Source organism: Xiphophorus couchianus, chromosome 7 (genome assembly GCF_001444195.1).
Source record: "Xiphophorus couchianus chromosome 7, X_couchianus-1.0, whole genome shotgun sequence".
Classification (NCBI taxonomy): Eukaryota; Metazoa; Chordata; class Actinopteri; order Cyprinodontiformes; family Poeciliidae; genus Xiphophorus; species Xiphophorus couchianus.
The window spans coordinates 36,974,923-36,997,181 of record NC_040234.1 but is presented as its reverse complement, the minus strand read 5'-3'; the positions used below and the strand labels follow the sequence as shown (position 1 = coordinate 36,997,181).

At 42.7% G+C, this 22,259-nt stretch overlaps 1 protein-coding gene across 4 annotated transcripts in view; it reads right to left on the bottom strand.

The window, feature by feature from the left end:
• col6a3 (collagen, type VI, alpha 3) overlaps nucleotides 1–22,253 on the bottom strand; it is a 30,139-nt gene extending 7,886 nt beyond the window's left edge. For 3 of the 4 annotated variants that reach the window (XM_028023269.1, XM_028023271.1, XM_028023272.1), the window contains exons 1-38: nucleotides 21,973–22,253; nucleotides 21,146–21,748; nucleotides 20,288–20,881; nucleotides 17,443–18,054; nucleotides 15,446–16,066; nucleotides 14,767–15,363; nucleotides 13,042–13,653; nucleotides 12,576–12,910; nucleotides 12,413–12,491; nucleotides 12,184–12,329; nucleotides 12,000–12,092; nucleotides 11,861–11,914; nucleotides 11,706–11,777; nucleotides 11,581–11,607; nucleotides 11,458–11,502; nucleotides 11,298–11,351; nucleotides 11,145–11,207; nucleotides 9,646–9,711; nucleotides 9,512–9,565; nucleotides 9,396–9,431; nucleotides 9,253–9,315; nucleotides 9,012–9,074; nucleotides 8,866–8,928; nucleotides 8,587–8,649; nucleotides 7,594–7,644; nucleotides 7,420–7,455; nucleotides 7,284–7,346; nucleotides 7,121–7,183; nucleotides 5,373–5,405; nucleotides 5,229–5,265; nucleotides 5,122–5,133; nucleotides 4,546–5,039; nucleotides 4,369–4,471; nucleotides 2,803–3,504; nucleotides 2,629–2,719; nucleotides 2,494–2,549; nucleotides 1,336–1,596; nucleotides 261–320 (exon numbers count right to left, since the gene is read on the bottom strand). In XM_028023269.1, coding sequence (XP_027879070.1) covers nucleotides 261–320; nucleotides 1,336–1,596; nucleotides 2,494–2,549; nucleotides 2,629–2,719; nucleotides 2,803–3,504; nucleotides 4,369–4,471; nucleotides 4,546–5,039; nucleotides 5,122–5,133; nucleotides 5,229–5,265; nucleotides 5,373–5,405; nucleotides 7,121–7,183; nucleotides 7,284–7,346; nucleotides 7,420–7,455; nucleotides 7,594–7,644; nucleotides 8,587–8,649; nucleotides 8,866–8,928; nucleotides 9,012–9,074; nucleotides 9,253–9,315; nucleotides 9,396–9,431; nucleotides 9,512–9,565; nucleotides 9,646–9,711; nucleotides 11,145–11,207; nucleotides 11,298–11,351; nucleotides 11,458–11,502; nucleotides 11,581–11,607; nucleotides 11,706–11,777; nucleotides 11,861–11,914; nucleotides 12,000–12,092; nucleotides 12,184–12,329; nucleotides 12,413–12,491; nucleotides 12,576–12,910; nucleotides 13,042–13,653; nucleotides 14,767–15,363; nucleotides 15,446–16,066; nucleotides 17,443–18,054; nucleotides 20,288–20,881; nucleotides 21,146–21,748; nucleotides 21,973–22,231 — 7,336 coding nt within the window. In that variant the 5' untranslated portion in view covers nucleotides 22,232–22,253. The remainder of the gene's footprint in view (nucleotides 1–260; nucleotides 321–1,335; nucleotides 1,597–2,493; nucleotides 2,550–2,628; nucleotides 2,720–2,802; nucleotides 3,505–4,368; nucleotides 4,472–4,545; nucleotides 5,040–5,121; nucleotides 5,134–5,228; nucleotides 5,266–5,372; nucleotides 5,406–7,120; nucleotides 7,184–7,283; nucleotides 7,347–7,419; nucleotides 7,456–7,593; nucleotides 7,645–8,586; nucleotides 8,650–8,865; nucleotides 8,929–9,011; nucleotides 9,075–9,252; nucleotides 9,316–9,395; nucleotides 9,432–9,511; nucleotides 9,566–9,645; nucleotides 9,712–11,144; nucleotides 11,208–11,297; nucleotides 11,352–11,457; nucleotides 11,503–11,580; nucleotides 11,608–11,705; nucleotides 11,778–11,860; nucleotides 11,915–11,999; nucleotides 12,093–12,183; nucleotides 12,330–12,412; nucleotides 12,492–12,575; nucleotides 12,911–13,041; nucleotides 13,654–14,766; nucleotides 15,364–15,445; nucleotides 16,067–17,442; nucleotides 18,055–20,287; nucleotides 20,882–21,145; nucleotides 21,749–21,972) is intronic. The other variant, XM_028023273.1, reaches the window with a different exon arrangement.
• Between the last annotated feature and the right edge of the window lie 6 nt (nucleotides 22,254–22,259).

Here is a 22,259-nt window from a genome sequence, read left to right as displayed (position 1 = left end):
AACATTCAGAGGTTTTTCCTACAAAAACAAGAACCTATGACCTCCAGAGCAGCTATGTTATCCAAAATGAAGTCAGGAGAATGAAAGTGGATTAATTTGGAGTTTTTACAAGTGAACTGAAAAGTTAGTCATGACTACATCTGCTAAAATGTTAGTTTATTTAGTAATTTAGAGGCTTTTTGTGGTCCAGGTCGTGAACCTCAGCAGCTGCTGACTAAATCCACACTGGTTCTTACTGGATGGTTTTCAGACCAGCTTACCAGGCTCCGGTTTGTCCAGCGGCGTAGTTTTTACAGTGCTGCTGCCGAGGCTGGCTGCTTCTGTGAGGGGAAAGAGGCAACGATGAAGCTACAATAACAGAACAAACTTTATGAAACTACGGGTAATTAATATGAAACTTCAGGAAAGGCTCTTTTACAAACGATTCTTTAGGTATGAAGCAGCTTTTGAAGATGATAAAAGTTTTAGTTTGATGATTCAACAAGTTTAGACAGGAGAAATCTCACTAAACTGAGCAGAAAGTATAAACAGGGTTCAGTACGTTTTAATCCGACTCCAGTCTGCCTAGTCAAAGTCCGGTCTGGTTGGTGAGGTGTGGATGCTAGCTGACCTCTGACCTCTGGTCCTCCAAATCTCGGTCTGGGTTCGGTTTGAATGTGAACACCAAGCAGACCGGAGCCCGCTCCAAAAGCAGCAAGTGGACTACAGCGCTGCATTCTGGGTAAATACAACCAAAGCTAACATGCTAGCCTAGCGCTAGCAGCAGAAATGGCTCCTGGTCTTCAGCCAAAGACTAAAGAGAAATCCTCCAACTGCTAAAATCTGACGCCTCCATCTTGTTTCCATCTGGTGAAACAGGAAGTTGCTCTCAGTGTCTTCAGAGGTTTTTGGTGCAGCGCCCCCACAGGCCAGGAGGGGAACAGGTTGGTTTGACTCAGAACCACAGCAGCTGGAGATGGAGCAGATGTTCTGGTTCCAGTAGAACCGGGTCGACCGGACCATCATCTCATAATCTCTTTTTGCAGCTGAGTTATAGAATAAATGTTTTTAATCTGTTATTTAGGTTTTTCAAATGTTAGATTGTTTCTTTGAAACAAAATGCTGCCCCAGTGGAACAAGAGAAGCAGCTTCTTCCACACCGTTTGTTTGCGAATGTCGCTAATGCGTCAGATTTATAAACGTACCAGAAAGTTGCAAATACAAAGGTTATACAAAATGCAAAAGGAAAATTTTAATGCAATAAATCTCTATAGCTAACTAATCAAAATTAGTCCCAGCCCTAATTATGAAGAAATGTGTGTGACGCAGTCTGTAGGTTGTGTTTGTTGAACTTACTGGTTGTGACGATGCCCTTGCGGGCCGAGACGACCCGGCCCTCTGCTGTGTACGCCGTGACCACAGCGTGATACGTCTGAGAGCTCTCCACGTTGAACACCGCGATCTCTGAGCCTGAAACGTTGGTCTTCACCACCAGGGTGTGGTCCTGTAGTCGGGTCACCACCACCTCAAAGTAGACCAGCAGTTTGGGTTCGGGGTTGCTCCACCGCAACGTGAAGCTGCTGGCGGTGACGTTGGAGACGTGCAGCTCGTCGGCGTCTGGAGGGAGGAAACAGAAAATGTCAGAATAAAGGAAATCTACAAGCATTGTTTTTTATATCAGGATACAAATATAAAAAGGTTTAATACTGATACAACTACTACTAGTGCAGCATTTCACTGTAAAAATCTAAGTGTGGAAACAAGCTTAAAAATTAGCATGCTAACCCCATGCTAACATCCGACCCGTTAGGTCGGATGTTTTCATGTTTCCTTCAGCTACTTGAATTTCCTGATGGCCGCCTTTTAAACCAATTATTGTCATAAAATGCTACCAATTTTCAAAACAAGCATGAACTTTAATCACATCAGAAGTTTCCCACTTTGGTCAACATATTCATACAACTTTAAAATAAGAAAATGCGGCAGAATCAGAAACCGAGGACTTTGCTGTTAGCGAGTCTCAGACCTGGAAGGACATGAGAAATTGACGTCTTAATGTTAGCATTAGCTTTGACTAATGTTTCATGTGTTACTAAATCTTTTGTATTTGGTTTAGCATTTGCTTCTGATAATTTCTTGTGTTAGCATTAGCTTCTGCTCATGTGTTTATATGTTTAGCGGCTTAGCATTAGCAGAGCTAATATTAAGTAAATTAATGCTAAGTGAAGTTAGCTTTTTGGTTAGCTTCACTAACTGGCAGTACCTACTGCCAATTTTAGTGCAAACATAAATCCTCCATTACAACCATGTCAGCCATTTTGAAAAATGTCCACCAGAAAAAGGAAACACAAAGTAAAGAAAATATATGATATTTATGGTTGAAAATGTTTAATTTGACATAAAATTCATCTAATTGGCGATTTTAGGGTAAAAACTCATTTTCCATGACAATCATGGCGGCCATCTTGAATAATTAAAAGGAATATCAGTAAATATGAAGTTTGTGCATCTTACTATTGAGTTTTCTCTCATGAACTGCTTGGTGGCCGTCATGATGCTTCTGGTGTTTCCTAGGGAATGAACATTGGTGAAAACAGCGATTAAAGACAGGCTAACGGTGGGAACTAATCCAGAGGTTTTCTGGCTCACTCCTGGTGCTGTGAAGGTGGCAGGGGGCTCTTCAGCGGCTGGTCGCTCTGCGTCCACTGACAGGTCTTAGATTGTTCAGGTCGGTTTTCAACTATGAAGCAGAGAAGATGTCATGAATTTCGGGCTGGAGAAGGATTGTGCAACAGGCTGCAGAGGAAAATCGGTTGGACTCACAGCTGATATACTTAGCAAACAGCTGGCCAAACGTCTGGATGTGTTTGTCATAAAAGTGGGAAATGAGGTCGAGGCGCTTGAAGAAGACATCAGAGGGTTCGCTCGCCATGCGCGACAGGACGTGAGCGTCCCTGGGCCCCACCGACTCGCCCACGCCGAAGATCACCAGGAAGTAGCCTCTGCATTTGACCTCGTTGGCGATGCGGACCAGCTGATCCTCGTCCTCCGCCACGCTGCCGGTCACAAACAACACCATCACCTTCCTGTCGCGCTGCAGCGGCGCCTTCTCGAACACCTGATCCACGGTTGCCTCGATGGCCGCCGGCAGGGCGCGGCCGCCCTCCAGCTGCTCCGTCTTGTCCAGCAGGAACCGGACGACGGCCTGAGCCGAGGCGTGGTCGGTCAGGCCCAGGTCCACGCGGATGGGTTGGCCGGTCCGGTTGTGCATGAACTCGTAGGGAGCCTGCTGGACGACAGACACTCTGGCGTGATGGACGGAGGCGGTGGGATCCGAAGACACGTGAAGAGCCTCTACGATGTGAGCGATATATCGTTTAATCTCGATGAAGGTGGACGGGAAGGTCGACTCGGAGCTGTCTATGACGAACGCCATGTCGATGTCCACATCAGACGTCAGAGATCGCCGATCGCGGCTGGCCGACGGAGGCAGATAGTCACAAAGCTGGTCTGGAGAGCAAGAATCTAGAAAAGACAAAGTATTATTACTATTACTAATGATCTAGTTATATCAAACTAAACACAGTCTGAATGTCTCAGTGGTTCAACTGGCTGGAGGAAATGTCTGAATGAATCTGATCGACATGGAGACTGATCAGGGATCTGCTCTGATGAGACCAGAGGGAATCAGACCAGATGAGTCCCGAGGTATTGAGTGTGAAACATTAATTAGAAACTCTGGGTCACATGGCACCATTCGAACTTTTGTTTTCAAAGCCTGAGAGAGCGCTCACACAATAAAACATCGCAGGTGTAACAGGTTTGGTTTTACAGTGTGATTGGAGCAACACAAACGATTTCATTCAAGATGGTTCAGAGTAAACAAACATGGCCGACAGCTAATGGAGTATATTTAACAGAGAAAACATCCGTTGATTTGGATTCCCTCCATGTTTGCTTTCTGCCTGGATCACTGCCTTGTCTGTCGGTGTGAACTCGGCGCTAGCGAACATTACGGTGAAAGGATTTGAACTGTGGTGAAAAGTTTTTATCAGAGGTTTGATCTCCAACTTTAGCACCACCTAACTCTTCTTTATTCCTACATTTAGTTTTTCTTTTCACAAAATTTACTTAAAAATTAAGACGGCATCTTTGAACAATTTTCTGCCACTTGGACATTTTTTTTCCAAAATGGTCTCTCAGAAATTAATGGATGAAATAAAAAGCTAATCTCCTACATTTTCATCTCATTTTCTGTGACATGTATTATGTAAATAATCAAATGCTTTAATTTGTGTATAAAGTTTATTTTTCCCAACTAAAATACGGTGAACATGTACTGGTACTTTGCGTCCCAGTTTAACCCTTTATGAGCCGGAAGCGTCTCACCGTAGCAGACGTGGCAGCTCAAGATCTTTTGGAAGACAGACTTGTACTGGGAGCTACCCGGGGAGGGAAGGACGATGACCTGGGCCAGCGCCGTGTTGTTGACCTGGTTTAAAGGAGAATGAATGAGATGAGCTGCTTTTAGAGGACCTGCCCGTCCTTTCGCTGGTTGGGTCGTACCTGAACTGCCCGGCTCAGCTCTCTGCTCTCGCTGTTCACCAGCAGCAGCGTGGCGATTCCAGCATCGTGAAGGCGAAGGGCGGCGTTGGTGATTCTCTGGGTCTGCCTGACACGATGACCAACAAAGAAGACGGCGACCTTCCTCATCAGGAAGCCGCTGCGTACTCTCTTGAAGGTGTTCTGGGCCACAAAGCTCATGGCCGTGTCCAGACTGGCCTCCTTACTGGACCGCGGTTTCTGCAGCCCCTCGATGTGATCCACCAGCGACCGCTTCTTCATGGAGTCGGCAAACCGGAACTCGGTGATCACCTCGTTGTTGTACAAGGTGAGAGCGACGCGAGCTCCTCTCGGACAGTTGCTCTCGGCGATGGTGATGTTCCTGACCAGGAGGGCGGCCGTGTCCCGCATGTTGTTGAAGACCTGGCGGTCTACGGCCTGGGAGACGTCCAGCGCGAAGGCTAGCTCAGTGGGGTACAGCGGACATTCCTGCTTACCTAAAACCAAAGACACCCGGATCTCTGGAGAAACACGGCCACCTGGAGCATTTCCTGCAAATCAACAATCCTCTATACTCACCATAACAGCAAGCTAGGAAAGAAAAGACAAGAAAAGAGTGTAAGAAACTGATTGTAAAGGAACAAAAACACATCCATAGGTTAAAAAAAACAACAATGAAAACTTACGACAGTTATCTCTGATCTTCTTGACCAGGTCACATTGCTGAAATGAACAATAAATTATTAGAAAGCTAAAATGAACTAAATAGATGCAGAGGAAAGTTTGATTTATTAGCTCTGTACAATTTATTTGATAAAATGGAGACATACCACAACACCTGGTCCTCTTGGTCCTTTGGCCCCCTGTAGAGCGAAAACAAGTCCATTAAATCTCAACCTAACCCTAACCCATCTACATCAATGTTTTTGATCATGTTCCCTCATTAGCGCAGCAGCTCTGGGTCCTTTAACGAAGGCTTTGAACTTTAGCTAAAATTGCTAAAAAAACATCAATGTTTTAATTATAGACACAACAAATTTAGGCTTTAGCAGTTTTTAAGTTTTTTTCATAGAATAATCACATTGCATTTTCACAACACTGACACAAAATGTAGCAGTGTCATATATTTTAAGTCTATTTTTCTTGTTAGTTTGGAAAATGTTTTTTCCCACCATTCAACTAATGTCCATCCTCTTGCAAAAACCTAAAACTATAAATGTAGTAGTTGTTCTTAAAAATTATAAGAACTTTCCGATAGAAGATGTTTATTAAAAAAATCAAAAGGTCATTTATTTAAAATGGAGTATAAAATGGCCAGATTAAAATAATTTTGTTTTTTGAAGTTACAAGAGTATGATTTTGTTTGATGCACTTAAGTGTTCTGTTTTAAATTTTGTTTGATACAAATAAAATGTCTTGTCAATATATTTATATTTATATATGTCTTATCAATATATATAAGGTATATATTTATACCTTAATAAAGTCAACATAAAACCAGAATAAATCATGAATAAAGTAGTAATTTTATGAGAACTTGTATACCAAAAAGCCTCATGTATTAAAATGAAGAATGCTGAGCTGCTTTGATCCAACATGTCCGCTAGTCAGTTGGCCAAAAGCTTAAAGGCTTTAAGCTTTATTGGAATAAATCAGAATCTTATCTGCATATCACCATGTAAGCCATAGCTGTCAGGTTTTCCCGCCGTTCTCCCGAGCCAACAGAGGACACTAAAGTTAGCATCCACAGGTATTCATTGTGAATTTTCTACCTGTTGAAATACCTGAGCTCCTTTTTACCTGCTGTTGTCAGAGCCAGTCAGTCTGTGACCGTTCGCTGCGGAGCTCCTTGGTTAGAATAGAGCAGAATTTGCTGCAGCCTCAGACAACAGCGCATGCTAACAGATGCTAATGTTAGTATCCGCAGCTAATTATTATGATTTTTACGCTCTCTATAAAAACAACTAAATAGTGCTTTTACAAATTTATCATGTTGTACAATAGGAGTAAAAGAATAATGCAACGAAAGTAGTCAATAACGCACTGAGGCCTGAGATAACCGTGATGAGCTACATGGTTAGCATCATGGTTAGCCTGAGCCACTGGAGATGCTAATCATGTTACTGGCTGCTCCTTTGCTTTATGATTGAAGCTGCCTCTGATTTAAATATTTTTATTAATTCATGCCAACACATCCTGAAATGATGTTTGAAGTTAACAATAGTTCACTTTGAGATAAAGACTGTGCCACATTCAAATTCCAGGTCAAAGGTCAGCGTACTGTGCTGAGGCTGCCCTGTTTGTGGCCACATATAACATATCTATTTATGCTACTCTTGCTGAATATTGTGATGATATCGATTAGGATTGAGCCAGCTATTCCTGAACTTTCTCTAAATTTCCTCTTTGCTTTAGCATCCAAATCACTTGGAATATAAATCATCGATGGGCATCAAGCAGTGTGAGGGGAAACGCCCTAAAGCATCCAACTGGTCCTATGTGATGGCAATACTGTAAAATTTGACATTTGGATGATGTGATTTGATTTTTGGGAAGTTTAGGGGTTTAAAATGCTCACATAAGGTCCAGAATATCCAACTTCTCCCTTCTGTCCAGGTGATCCAACATCCCCAGAGACACCCTGGAAAGAGTCGGCATGAAGTCAGGATGCATGCAAGGTGATTTCCTTCCACTGCTGCAAAGATCTATTAGTGTGAAACAGAGAACGAATGTGAACGTACTCTTTGTCCACGGTTCCCTCTGGGTCCGGGTCCTCCGCGGGGTCCAGGGTCTCCGGCTGCACCCTGAAACCATCAAACTCATCAAACATTCTGCAGACAATCCAGAGTGTGACCTGGAAACGTGACCTCGCCTGACCTTGAGTCCAGGGAATCCTGGGAAACCATCATCACCCTTTAAAGAAGAGCAGATGGTATGAAATAATTAAATTCACGTCTTCATGAAGCAGTGAGTAGTCAAACAGTAAACACATAAAATCAATTAACCAGAACCAGAACCATCAGACATGTTGTGTCCTGAACAATCACTTGCCTTCCTTCCTTTTTCTCCCTTCGAACCGATTCCATCTCTGCCATCTTGACCCTGAATAGAAAATAGGAACAAAAAGCTGTGACCTTGAGATGCCGTGGCTTTCTGGTTTCCTCGTGGACTCGTTTGCTCATTTTCAAGCATCTTTAGCTTTATGTAAATTAATATACCTTATATTTACTAGATATTTATAAAAAAGAAATTTCATAATTTAAAACGACAAAAGATGTAATTGAAAATATTTTATCCTTAAAAATTGTTTGCCTGTCTGCTTGATCAAACTGTCTCTGTTGATATTTAATAACTGTGTTTTTTTAAACAGTTATGTAAACATACTGATCTTTAAAGAGTTAAATTCCTTACAATATGATCTCTTAGTCACAGTATTAACATTCACGTCAACATTTCAAGATGAAGATGTTTGAAAATATTAACTTGCACAGAGTGAGAAAAAAGATTTTTCCTATTTGTCACAGGAAACAAATATGCATCATAACCATAGTTACTGTGTATGTCTGTCACATGAGGGTCACAATAATATATGGCTAAGACTTTCACACATTAATTTGGATGAATTTCATGGATTTTAATGCATTAAAAATATTAACACAATTATTTGCATCTTTTACTCATTCGTGTGTTTCTGATGCAAACACTCCGATTGGACGCCGAAGCAGCGTCTCGACCCACCGGGGGTTAATTTCTGCTTCTGAACTGATCTAGCAGTTAGCCTCTCAGCAAAGCTGTGCTAGCCTAAAATAGCATCTCAAAGCTAAACATGTAGCAGCTAACGCTAACGCCACGTTTCTATAGAAGCTCCATGATCCGGAGATGGAAACGTGAATGATTCACGGCTGCGAGTTTTAACAGGTCATGCAATAAAATATTCTGAACTACTGAAAACATGAAAAGAGAAAATAATTAAAATGTGCTCGTAATAAATATGTTTCAGTGAAAGAAGTGGGGACAGAGAGGTTAAGAAGATTTTATCCTCACAGGCTCTCCGTGGGGGCCAACCGGTCCAATCACACCCTTGGGTCCCGGTTCTCCCGGTTCTCCCTACAAAGAAAGCGTGAGAACCAGTACAGGGAATGAGGACAGGAGTATTTTTTGAGAAAATGCCAAAGTAATGAATCATGAGGGGAGTGTTTCTGTGGGCTGTAAGGTTCGGTTCCACAGATTTAGTCAGTCTCTGTGTGTCCAGTCATGTGAAGCAGCTTGGTAGTCCAAACAGTCTCAAAATGAAACTTGAGACTCGTCACATTCGCTCCGTACCTTGCGACCTAGAGGTCCTCTTCTTCCGTTTTCTCCGTTTGGGCCAGGATTACCTCCAGGACCCTGAACGGTGAAACGTCGGGACATTTTGGGTTAGGTGAGCAACACGACCCTAGACACAGAAGAGCTGAGTTTGGTTGGCTTACTCTGGGTCCTGGGTTGCCATCTTCCCCTTTGGGTCCTCGTGTACCGACTGGTCCAGCTGCACCCTGGGAGAGGACAGGGCACGTCTTTACATCGTTCGTTCATCTCATCAGCTAATGACTAATGAATGAAGTCAGCTACAGTCACACAAAACTTTGTTCGGATTTGTTGGGATCCAATGAAAACAAGAAAATTAGGAGATCTTTTGTATTCATCTGATAGAAGTAAAGCGACTAAACTCACTCTTGAGCCTGCGATACCAGGCTGCCCGGCCTGGCCTCTGTCTCCAGGAAGCCCGCGGTTTCCCTTTAGATGAGCAGCACAGTGGTGTGTTACTGTGAGAGTTACTCAGATATTGGGATGCGATTCTTCAGAAAGGAACTTACAGGTTGTCCTGGCTGGCCTCTTCTGCCATCAAGTCCCTTACAAAGCAAAGGATACATTCAAGTCTAGGTTCACAAGAAACCTGAAAACTTTGTAAGTGGTTTAATGAGTCATTTACCCGTCTACCACGATCGCCAGGGGTTCCTTTCAACCCATCTTCACCAGGAACTCCCTGTCATTTGGGAACAGATATCCCTGTCACCATAATACATCGAAATTAAACCAAAAGAGCAGAAAAAGATGGGGCTGTACCGGCGGTCCGATATCACCGCGCTCTCCTTTAGGTCCCGGACTGTTGTCATCTCGCCCCCTTGTCCCCTAATGAACAGAGACGCAATTACCTCAGTTTTACTTCCACTTAATGTTAAGAAACCTAAGTAAAGGCATGTTTATAAAAATATCAGTGGAATATGATTACTCTATTTTTAGTTGTAAAAGAAACCAAGAACAGAAGCAGAGACATTTTCCTTCCATCCTAATGTCCGGCGTTCAGTGAACAACAAGTCCCATCACCAGAAGAAGACAAACACCTAAACATCCACCAGCCATGTTTCCATAAAACTGTTGGGATAATTTTACTAATGAGTGGTGGTTTCATCTACTGGTTTGGAGTGAACCAGCCAGGCTACGCAGAGCGCCATTTCGTTGGGATGTTGACATTACGAATGAATGTAATAAACAGGAAGTGAGGCAGAAACTGCACATCGCAGGGCAATGGAGAGAGAGTTTTCAGGAATCCCTTGCTGTTGGACATGTAATTGTTCTGTCATGTCAACTAGTGTTGGCAACGGTTCGTGTTGTCTGGACATGTAGAGAAAGAAATGCAATTCTATTGAAGGCCGTCCTCGAAAACAGCTGATGGGTCACGTGAGCTAAGTATTCACTATGTCAGAACCCAGTTCAGTCCGCTTGAACCCGACTCTGGTCCACTTGCCTAGTCAAAGTCCAGTTCAGTTGGTGAGGTGTGGATGCTAGCTGACCTCTGACCTCTGGTCCTCCAAACCTCGGTCTGGATTCGGTTTGAATGTGAACGCCAAGCGGACCGGAGACCGCTCTAAAAGCAGGAAATGGACTACAGCGCAGGGCATTCTGGGTAAATACAACCAAAGCTAACATGCTAGCCTAACGCTAGCAGCAGAAATGGCTCCTGGTCTTCAGCCAAAGACTAAAGAGAAATCCTCCAACACTAAAATCTGACGCCTCCATCTTGTTTCCATCTGGTGAAACAGGAAGTTGCTCTCAGTGTCTTCAGTGGTTCTCGGTGCAGCGCCCCCACAGGCCAGGAGGGGAACAGGTTGGTTTGACTCAGAGAACCACAGCAGCTGGAGGTGGAGCAGATGTTCTGGTTCCAGTAGAACCGGGTCGACCGGACCATCAGGAGGAAAACTGCCTCATTCTGTAAATGTGCTTTCGTTTCTCTTTCAATTGTTTTTTTTGTTGGGTTAAGCCAAAAACCACCTGAAGCAAAAACGTCTTTACAAGACTGATGAAGTTTTTTTGAGTTTTGCCGTCTCCAACCTTTTCTTATGCGATTCCTCAAAATGTGGATAAAGAAAAGTTGATGGAAACATGGCTGTAGTTGGGTTGTTAGAAATGAAAAATTCACCTGACATCTGTGTCTTTTGGACTGTGGGAGGATGCTAGAGTACCTTACACACACGGTGAGGACATGAGAAGGTTTCAGCACCTTCTAGCTGTGAGGCTACAGGAGTTATGCAAACAAAGCTCAGGATAAATGTTATAATACGCACAGGGTCTCCTCTGATTCCCATTTGTCCTATGTCGCCTGCTTGTCCTTTGGCTCCTTTAGCACCCTAAAAATAAACAAACACAATGTTTTTGTTTTTTCATTCATTTTTTAAATACATCAGAGGAAATAAATAAAACTGTGTGACGTTTCTTACTCTCCTGCCAGGGTTTCCTCTGTCACCTGGAGGTCCAGCAACTCCACTTTTCCCCTGTAAAGATGTTAAACGCACCATTAAGCCAAGCATTGGGAGAAAACAACAGAGAACTGAAAACACAACATGATGCAACTGATTCACTATATCAGAAAAAACATACTTCTTCTCCATTGATGCCATCAAGTCCAAGTTCTCCTAATTCACCCTAAAGCAGAATTAGATGCTTAGACAGCTGTAGATATTGTATCACATGTTTTTTATTACTTAGGAATATTACCCTCACCTTTTCTCCTGAGAACCCACGAGATCCCTGGAAAGAAAATATGTAGCTTTGATTCACTGTTGTTGTAATTTAATTAAAACTTATTCCTTTATTCAGCTGAAAGGTGAAAAAATAATTCAAATTACCTTGACACCTCTCTGTCCAGGACATCCCTGGAAGCCCTGAGTACCGTTAACACCAGGAGGACCTCTTTCTCCCTGGGATTATAAGAAATGGAAGCTCAATACACAAACATTAAAGATGTGAAATGTGGCTGATGTAAAAAGACATTTGGACTCACTGGTCCACCCTCATCACCAGGATGTCCCGGGCTTCCTGGTAATCCCGGACTGCCCTGCAGCAGAGCAATGAATGTATTAGTTTTCCCTTAAGAAGCTAACCCAGGGTTGCAGAAATATACCGTTGTCCAGTTGAGGTACCTTAATCCCAGGCAGGCCCACGCCCCCTCGGTCTCCTCGGTTCCCAGTACATTTGCATGGAACGCCACAGCACTCCCTCTCTGCGATGTTGCTCTAAGGAGGAAAAGAAAAATATTTTTTCAAGAACTTTCTAAGGACATTTAACCTCCAGAAAAGACTTTGGTTGGGTTTTATCTGTACACACCAGTTCCTCCATAAGTTCATAGTCCAGGTCCATGACGTTGAGTTTTAAGGGCCTTGTGTACCTAAAGCCGCGGCCAAATTCCAACAGCAAAGCCTCTTCAAACTGCTCCACCCGCTCCAGCCCAACCAGAATGAAACTGTTGACTCCTGATTGAGGTTGTACAGAAACATCCTGTTAAAAAAAACAGCTGGACGGTAATCAGACTCTTTCTCCTGTGAGATCTCCGTACCCGACCGATGTAGCTCCTCAACTCGTCTCTTCATTTCAGCGTATGGAGCATCAAGACCGTCCGTCAGATGAATGATGACCTTTAGGTTCAAGGTGGAAACAATGATCAGTTTATGATTTTCCAATAGCTCTGCAAGTCGTTTCCAAGTGTTTGAGGAACCAACCTTGATGGTGTCGGCTTGTCTGACTCGGAACCGGTTCATGTAGGCTTGGATGGTCTGAGTATTCAGGATGAAGGGGCCCTGACTCCGCAGGCCTCTGAAGGCCTCAAACAGCTCATCAGGGTTGTCCTTGAAGTCGATTTGGACCGGCTTGGAGGCAGAGTCCAAGGCCAGCAGGCCCACCTGGATGGAGGGGTTCTGCCCTCCGGAGCAACTGATGGGGGCCATTTTGGAAATTCTCTGCAGAATGGTGTTCATCTTGCTCTGAAGGTTACTTTGCGTGCTGAAGATGTTCTGGCCAGACACATCAAAGCCAACTAACACCTCGACATTGCAAGCTGTAAAACACCATTTTTGCATTTTAGATATTTTCTTATCAAAAACTTTGAAATTCTAATCTGAAAAGCAAATTTTAGGTTTAGCAGCTCTATGGTAGTTAGTTATGAAGGCCAGAAGAATTTCCTCTTACGTTTGGCTGCTTGTGGTGTTTCAATGCAATATGTCTCCTTCACTTCATCGTCCAAAGCCTCCAGGATTTGTTCATTGAGCTCTGACAGCTCCTGGAAGGTCTGTGCTCGGGCCACAGTAGACGACTGACTCGCAAGGTTTTCCAGCTCATCCTGAATGTCGCCCACTCCAACAGCGAAGATCCTTACACCTTTGTTCTTCAGGCCCAGCGCGGCCGTCTTCCCGTCATCCTGTGAGCGACCTCCTGTGACAAGCATGAGGATCTGAGGAGTACCTTCATCTTTCCTACTGCCTCTCTGCTTGCTAAAATGGACGTCTTGCACGTGGCGAATGGCGTCGCCTGTCATGATTCTGCGTCCGCCTTTGTATTCTATCTTGCCGATAGCTTCGATGACGTTGTCCCTGTTGCTGTAGGTGTTGAGGAAAAAGGCGTCGCTCACATCTGTGGCATACTGCGCAAGGCCGATTCGTAGGTTGTCTCTCTCGTTGTAGAACAGATCAATAAGATTCATGATGAAGTCCCTGACGTTGTTGAAGTTGCTCTGGCCCAGGTTGATGGATCCATCCATTAGGAATACTATGTCAGCCTTTTTGGGTTGTGGCAGATCTTCCGCTAAAAGGAAATAAACACGTAGCAAAGAGTCAGAATGGACATGAGGCAAAACAGGGAATGTATCCAAATCTTTGTTGTTTAAATTTCTGTCAGTTTTGACTCAAACCACAAAGCAGTAGATATTATTTATACTTATGTTTTGCTACAGTTCAGTATAAGTTTAATTTAGTTTTTTAGCTGAATCTCACTTTTGACTACATAAAAACTAGAAATGCCCAGAATAACAAAAGATAAAAATCTACTCAGAAATGGTAAAATATTTAAATAATAAGCTATTTCATTACCAAGAAATAATAAAATGTATTTTGTTGTGCTAAAATGTAATCATGTCTGTATTTTAGATGAACAAAGATTATTTAGTCAAAACTAAATGATACAGAAATCAGATTAATGCTGCCAGTAAACATCTTCACCAGAAATTAGGGTAGTAATTCTGGACGGAGATTCAAACATGATGGTCATGATGAGAAACACTTTACCCAGAATGCATCGCTGTAAAACATCTGAACGGTTCTTGTGCTCACATATCAACCCTTAAATCTCCAGTGCCTGAAAAGATTTTTCCTTTTTATGGTTTTATTTATTTTCTTTTCCAGCCTTTTATTCTAATTGTTGGAAACTCAGAGACTTGATCCAGTTTGACCAATTGGCTCTTAAATGTGTTGTGGATCAAATTAAACTGCGTCACTGAATTTATTTCTGTCTGATTATATTGGCTTAAATTCTGTGTGATAGGAAAGAATTGTGTTTTTTTTTAGATGACATTTGTTGTGAATTAGAGCTATGTAAATAATCTGGATTACCCTAAGATCATTTATAAAGAGAGAGTGTAATAAATAATCTATTTAGAATAATGTTAATTATTTAAAGACTATCCTATCTCAGCATCTGTGCAGAAAAAAATAATCTACATTTTTATGAATAAGTGCAGTGCATTTGACTCATTTTACTTTTTTGAAGTTGTAGTAGCTTCCAAAATACTTTTGTACACTTGGCTATTATCTACTTTTGTTGATGTTTTCTTTTTGTTTTTAGGCCATATTTGTGGTTCCATTTTTCCCTCTAATGAATCTACCCCATAGCCAGGTGCACACGTGAAGTTATCTTACTTACTTGGATAAACATATGTGGGGAAAGCAGTCCCTGTGGAGCCTCTCAGTCTGGAAATAACCTTGTCTTTTGCTGTCGGTAAGTTGGGGAATGTAGGCACTGTAACAACATCTTCTGACGACGTGGCAATTTGACTTAGCTGAGATCTGTCAGCGTTGCCAGTCCCAACACCAATGCAGTTCACCCGCTTGTTCTTCAGCAGCGGTCCAGAGATAGAAACCGGTTGGGAGGACGGTCCTCCTGTGAGAACCACAAGATGCTGGGAGGCGTCAGACAGACGAACGCCAGCCAATGGTTTGACCTCGTTCTCTAAGACATGATCAATGGCGTTGGCCAGCTGAGAGGAGCGTCCGCCCATTTGACGAAGGCGTTTGACAGCAGACAGCACAGCCTGCTTGTTGTTGTGGGTATTGAGTGAGAACTCGGTTTTAGCTCTGTCTGCGTACTGGACAACAGCAACACGAACTTTATCAGGCTGCACATCTAGCTGTTGGACAATGCTGACGATAAAGTCTCGAATATGGGCAATCCCATTGGGACCTGTGGTGTCCGAGCCATCAATGAGGAAGATGATGTCCTTTTTCCCAAGATCTAGGGTGGCTGCAAAGTAAACAAAAATGTGACAAAACATGAATTCCAGCAGGTTACCACTAACCGTAAAGTAAAAAATAACATTTCTTACCTATATCGACTGTTGGAATATAACTTCTGATAATGTCAGTGGTGGATATTGTTTGGACTGAATTAATGAGTTGTGGTTCCACTCTTGGAAGTTGTTGAAAAGTGTCAACAGAGTACACAAGCTCTGGCTTTAAGGAAATCTGTCTCAGCTCATTTAGATCTGCGTTTCTTGAACCAATGGCAAGGGGTGCAACCTGATTTCTCTTTAACTGGTTGGCTTGTGTGGACACATCATCTGAAGACCTGCCGCCTGTGACCAGAATGAGGAACTGAGGCACGCCTTCCTCGATGCGGCTTCCTGCAGATCTCTGGTAGATGTTCCTGGAGACCCATTCAAGAGCCCGGCCCGTGTTGAGGCGATTTCCACCGCTGCTTCTGAGTTTCATCACAGCCTGCCGGACTTCGGCTTTGGTGGAGTGTTCGTTGAGGAGGAATTCTGGCTTCGGATCGTCGCTGTACTGTACAACTGAGACTCTGACCCTGTCCAGTCCTACATCCAGCTGCTCCACAACTCGTCTTATCATGTCACGGACGGATGGGAACTCACTCCGTGTTGCAGAAGAGCCATCAATCAGAAAGACAACATCCCTCTTATCTCCTGTTGCTGCTGGTGGTGTGAATTCTGTTAAGATACAAGCAAAATAAAACGCTATGATTAATGCTCCTTTACTGGGATGTAGGATTAAAAACATGGGGCATGTAGAAACCCTAATCTATGACAATCATATACAGAAGGAGACCAACAAGACCTTTAAAGTATTTGTACTTGTGTTGACCAAATGATTGAAACACGTTAAACTATTTTGTTTTGATCATTGCAGGAACCAAAGTTGTTTCTATGTTTTCAGATTTCTGTACCTTAAAATCAGGATTCCCCCTCCAGTGGCCCACTGTGTTGTTGTCTTACAAAATGTTAATAGGAAATTCGAACATTTGACTATATAATTATTTTGTTCTTTTGGAAGACATTATTGACAATACTTAAAAGAAACAACTATAGAGAGTCTTAAAAAGGCAAACACAATGAAATACAATTCAAATATATAGCATAAGCTTTTGCACTTCAGTTTACATCCAGATTGAGTGGATTTTAAAACTGATATGTCATCTTAAATTATATCTTAATATATCTAATGCTGGTCAGATATAAGTAAATATAAATTTTTAAAAAATTACTTAAAACAAACAGTGATTATTAAGTATTTGTATGCTCAACTAAATATTCCTAGAGGACGAAACTAAAGTATTGTATAAAGTTTTCTTTTGTTCTCTTAAATCCACCTGTTGTGATAATAATGACTGCAGCTTGGTGCTGCGTTTTGATCTACGGGTTGTGATTGGTTACTTGTCAAAGTGAATGCAGTATTTACTAGAAATACTCTGAATGAATGAAAAAATAACGATTTGTGTTTGACCCTTTCATTTACATACTTTTCTAAAAAGTATTCTTTCTACTCAGATTCACATTCCTTTGGATCAGTTTATTAATTTTAATAATTGCACAGTATTTCATGTTGTAATATTGCTCTTTCTATGCAGTATATTATTCTTCTGTTTTATGTATTTAATATTTTTATCTTTGTGTTACTTTACATGTTTTGATCATCAGTCACTTTTCTGCTGTTGCAATGCTTGAAACATATCTTTAACTTGGAAGGTACTATAGATATACTTTTAAAGCATTGCCAGCACTCAACATAAAGGGTGGAAAACTATGTATTCATAAATTATTATCAGCACTCCCCCTAAAGTAAACACCAAATCATCTGCAGCTGTTCTAGCTGTGGATGTGTTACATGTTTCCCGGTTAAGAACAGGAAACGCTTTCAGATTACACAGGACCAGGAAGTTCACCTTTAGAAATGGCCCAACAGTCTGATGTTTCAGCACTAAAGCTTGTTGCAATCCTGGTAAGTAGTAAGTAAGCTTTTAGCACAGCATCCTTCAGAGCTAAAAAAACCTAGAGATTTAAAGAGAAAGGAAATAAAGACTATTTACCTTCATATATTGGGAATTGAGGTCTCAACTTTGCAATATCCTCGTCTGATAACTCTGTTATTGTGTTGATGAGATTTTCTTGGACTATGTACAAGCCGGGGAGGTCATCAACAGTAAAGGAGAAATTTGGGACATATGACACTACTTTTAGTTCTGTGGGGTTGATCTCCCTTGTGCCAATGCTGAATGAGATGACTCCAGATTGCTTGAGGGAAGAGGCTTGACGAGTGATATCATCTGTTGAGGGCCTACTGGACACAACGATAGCAAACTGTGGCACACCTTCTTGCTTCCTGCTACCTCGTGCTGGTATCATAACGTTCTGACTGAGAAACTGCAATGCTTGGCCAAGGTTCCGTTGTCTTCCTCCAATCTGTCTCATTTCTCTGATGCCGTTTAGGACTCCTTCTTTTGTTGTATAGGTATTGAGATGCATGTCAGCCTTGGCAGAGTCACCATATTGGACCACACCAATTCGGATCTTGTTTTCACCCACGTTGAGGCTCTCGACCACTCTGCGGATGAACTCTTGGATGATAGCAAATTCTCGCCCAACACCATCAGATCCATCAATAAGGAAGACGACGTCTTTTCTTGGGCCTTGTGATTCCGCTGTAAGAAAAACAAAATGACAGTGCATTAGTCGAAATTCAAAGTGATCTTAAGCGAGTGATCAAAATGATTTGATTTCAATGCTGTGGACCTCATTGAGATATTACTCGATAGGCCTTTTTGCACTACAGAGCCTGACCTGTTCTACCACAGCCCTGGCTGTGTGTAGACTGAGGAGGCTGCCACCTCCACACTGGGCAGGAATCAAACTAATTCCTGCTGAACCCAGAGGCTTTAAAATTACCCCAGCTTTGCCTTTTTAAGTCAGTGAATAATAAAAAGTTTCATCTGAGAAGGAGCCGCCTTAATGGAATGCTTTTCGTCTCTGAGTGGTTATTGTAAACAATGACAGAAAAAAAATGAAGGCCACCTGTTATACTGATGAATTCACACACAACCCCTTGGTCCCCATACCCAAACATTTTAACTGCAAGCACAAAGTACATCATGGATGTACCTAAATTTATAAAATCCCATCTGAGTCAGTTATGAACAAAGCACTTTAGAGTGCATCTGGTGAGGGAGTGCGTTCTGCTTGGATTCCTTCCACTGCCCAACTTCTGACTAGAAAAATGTTCTAATGATGTTGTGATGCTTGTAAGGATCACATCATACTTTTGCATCTCATCAACATCAACACCCTAACACATTTGATTACACACAATTCATGTCTATGTTCATAATTGAAGTGCAATTATTTTATTTAATTGTTTTATGTAGTTACTCTGACCACAATCAGTGGTTTTAGTTTGAAGAAAAAATACATGTATTCAGCTGCTTAATTTGTGATGGCATCATGTGGATTTTCTGTTTGACTTGTTGAATATTAATTAAATCTTATGAAAATTATTACTTAAAGACTGATGGATAAAAAGAGATTATGATGATATTTTTGATGCCGTCAGTCTGAAGTGAGGATATCAAGAAAGTCCAGTGGAACCTTTGAAAAAATCTGGAAGACGACTTGTTACTGTATGAGGCAACTGAACCACTCAACTGCTGAATCAAACCTTCAAAGACATAAGACGTAATATTTTTATTTATCATTATGTTTTTAGATCATAATGAAATTGGAATGGTACCCTCAGTGATAAATACAGTCTTAAACTGTCCTTAGGATGCAACAAAAGGCTGAGGGTGTGTCTGCAGGGGGCAGAGAATGTGGAAATGGACAGATAGATTTCTCAGCTCTTGGGGAAAAGCTGTTTTTAGCCACGTGGTTGTGCATTTTATGTATCTGTACCGTTTCCCAGACGACAGCAGTACAAACAGTTTGTGTGCTGGGTGGGTTGGATCAGCAGCAATACAACTGGCCTTCCTTTGCAGTCTGCCAGTACTAGATCCAGACTTGGTAACTAACTCCCCACAGTCCACTGGGCAGTTTTCACCACCTGGGCCAAGTTCTTTTTGTCCTAGATTGTGCAGTCGCTGTACCACACAGTGCTCATGCTGAGGCAGAGGATGTTCTAAGTCACAGCCCTGTGTAAGTTTTTTAGCAACTAAGCTGGGAGTCCAGCACTTTTCAATTTCCTGAGGAAGAAGAGTTTCTGCTGGATGTCCTCATCAGAAAAGAAGTGTTCAGCGACCAGGTCAGAGGTGATGTGGATGCCAGGAATTTGATGTTGTCTACACATTCCCCCACTTCCCCTTGTATACTAAAAGGTGGGTGCGCTGTCCTCCTGGACCGCTTCCACTACGACCTACTTGGTCTTGCTGGTATTGAGCACCAGGTTGTTTACTCAACACCAGTGGGACAGCTTCTGGACGTCCTCTCTGTACAGAGGGTCTCATCATTGTTTATTGGACCCACTGCAGTGGTGTCATCTGCAAACTTTAGAACCATGTTAGAGGAGTGGATGGCTTCACAGTCGTGGGTGAACAGTGTAAAAAGACCCGGACTAAGCACACAGCACCGTGGTTTGGTCAAATTAAGACACCCACTAATTGCACGTGCAATTAGAGGGTGTCTTAATTCCTTTTTGCAAAAGGAATTTAGTTTGCTTTGTAGGATACACTGTATAGTCAAAAAGGTGTTAATAACTGTGTTAGTTTTCATTACTCTTAATGTATAAATGACCACATTAAGAGGAATGATTCTCAATGACAAAGGTTAATCTCATACTGCTAGTGCATCTAACGTGGATTTTTGACCTAGCCTGGGAAATTTATACATGAACTGACTTCAAACAACATCTTTCAAAACCTTGTCATGTTATATGTATCACTTTCTTACCCGTCACCGTTGGTGGCAAAGGTGTAACCCTTGCTAGCGCTGTGCTCATGACAGAGGAGAGTTGTGCTTGGACACTAGGGAGGTCGGTGAATTCAGAGACTGATAGCGCATAAGTAGGCTCATATGATAACTTCTGCAGCTCTCTACTGTCAGAGGTCCTTGTTCCAATACCAATCACAAAGACGCCCTGCTGTTTGAGAGCAGAGGCTGGGGCGTCAACATTGTCAAAAGACCTTCCCCCGGTTAGCAGGATCAACATTTGTTTGACACCTTGCCGATGTCTACTCCCCGAGGAGGCTGTAAAGACATTGTCCCTGACATATTGGAGGGCTGCCCCGGTGTTTAGGGGTCTTCCTCCTCTGTGTCTAAGCCCTCTGATTGCATCCACAGTATCCTCTTTTGTATTGTACGTGTTTAGATAGAAATGGACTTCAGCTTCTCTGCTGAATTGGACCACAGAAACACGGTCTTTGTTTTCTCCCACATTGAGCTTTTCCACCACTTTTTCGACAAAATCCCGCATGGCAGGGAAGCCATTCCTTGTGCCGTCAGAACCATCGAGGAGGAATACAATATCCTTTTTGGCAGTGTCAACTGAGAAAAGAAGGGAAGGCAAAAGAGTCAAAACCTTTGATCAAAGATGCCTCCCGGGTTCCCTGTCTACTAGAGGACTGTTTTGAAATGACAATATGTCTTAAGGTCTCTCACTTCTTACAGAAGCTAAACATGGCATAGATCATCACAGCAGGCAAACTAGAAACTAAGCATGTATCCAACAATTTCTTATCCTACTTGTGTTTAGAATTAAGACAGGCAACTGCTTAGGTCACCTTCAGAGGAGCATGCTTGAAAACCTACCGAGTACAGTAGGTGACTCAGGGGTGACGTCAACAACCACAGCTTCCACAGAGGCCTGAAGCTGCTGTTGGACACTGGGAAGGTCAGTGAATTCGGACACAGACAGAGCATAATTGGGATCGTGGGATACTTTCTGTAATTCTCTGCTGTCAGAGCCTCTACTTCCAATTGCAAAGATCAAGACGCCCATCTGTTTGAGGGCAGCGGCTGGTGCGTCAACAATGTCGAATGATTTTCCGCCACTCAGCAATACTAGGACCTGGGGAACTCCTTCCGGCCGCCTGCTTCCAGCAGAGGAAGTGAAAACGTTATCCCTCAAGTACTGGAGAGCTGCTCCCGTATTGAGGGGTCTTCCGCCTTTGTGCCTCAAGCCCCTGACAGCATCAAGGATCTCTCCTTTTGTCGCGTACGTGTTCAAATAGAACTGGACAGCTGGATCCCTGCTGTACTGAACCACTGAGACACGGTCTTTGTTGTCATCTACACTGAGTGTCTCTACTACCCTTTGGACAAAGTCTCGCATTGCTGGGAAGCCAGTTCTAGTGCCGTCAGATCCATCCAGCAAGAACACCACATCCCTTCCTGCTGGCTGCTGTCTCACCACTAGGGAACATAAGACAATTTCAGGTTGAAGTAGCAAATTCTGCCCCTATGCAAGTCAGATTATAAAAGCTGATCTCCAAACATCAGAGTTATTGTATCAGTGCTAGTGAAACTGTTGTATTTCAGTTTGTAGATTTTTGACCTAGCCTGGGAAATTTATACATGAACTGACTTCAAACAACATCTTTCAAAACCTTGTCATGTTATATGTATCACTTTCTTACCCGTCACCGTTGGTGGCAAAGGTGTAACCCTTGCTAGCGCTGTGCTCATGACAGAGGAGAGTTGTGCTTGGACACTAGGGAGGTCGGTGAATTCAGAGACTGATAGCGCATAAGTAGGCTCATATGATAACTTCTGCAGCTCTCTACTGTCAGAGGTCCTTGTTCCAATACCAATCACAAAGACGCCCTGCTGTTTGAGAGCAGAGGCTGGGGCGTCAACATTGTCAAAAGACCTTCCCCCGGTTAGCAGGATCAACATTTGTTTGACACCTTGCCGATGTCTACTC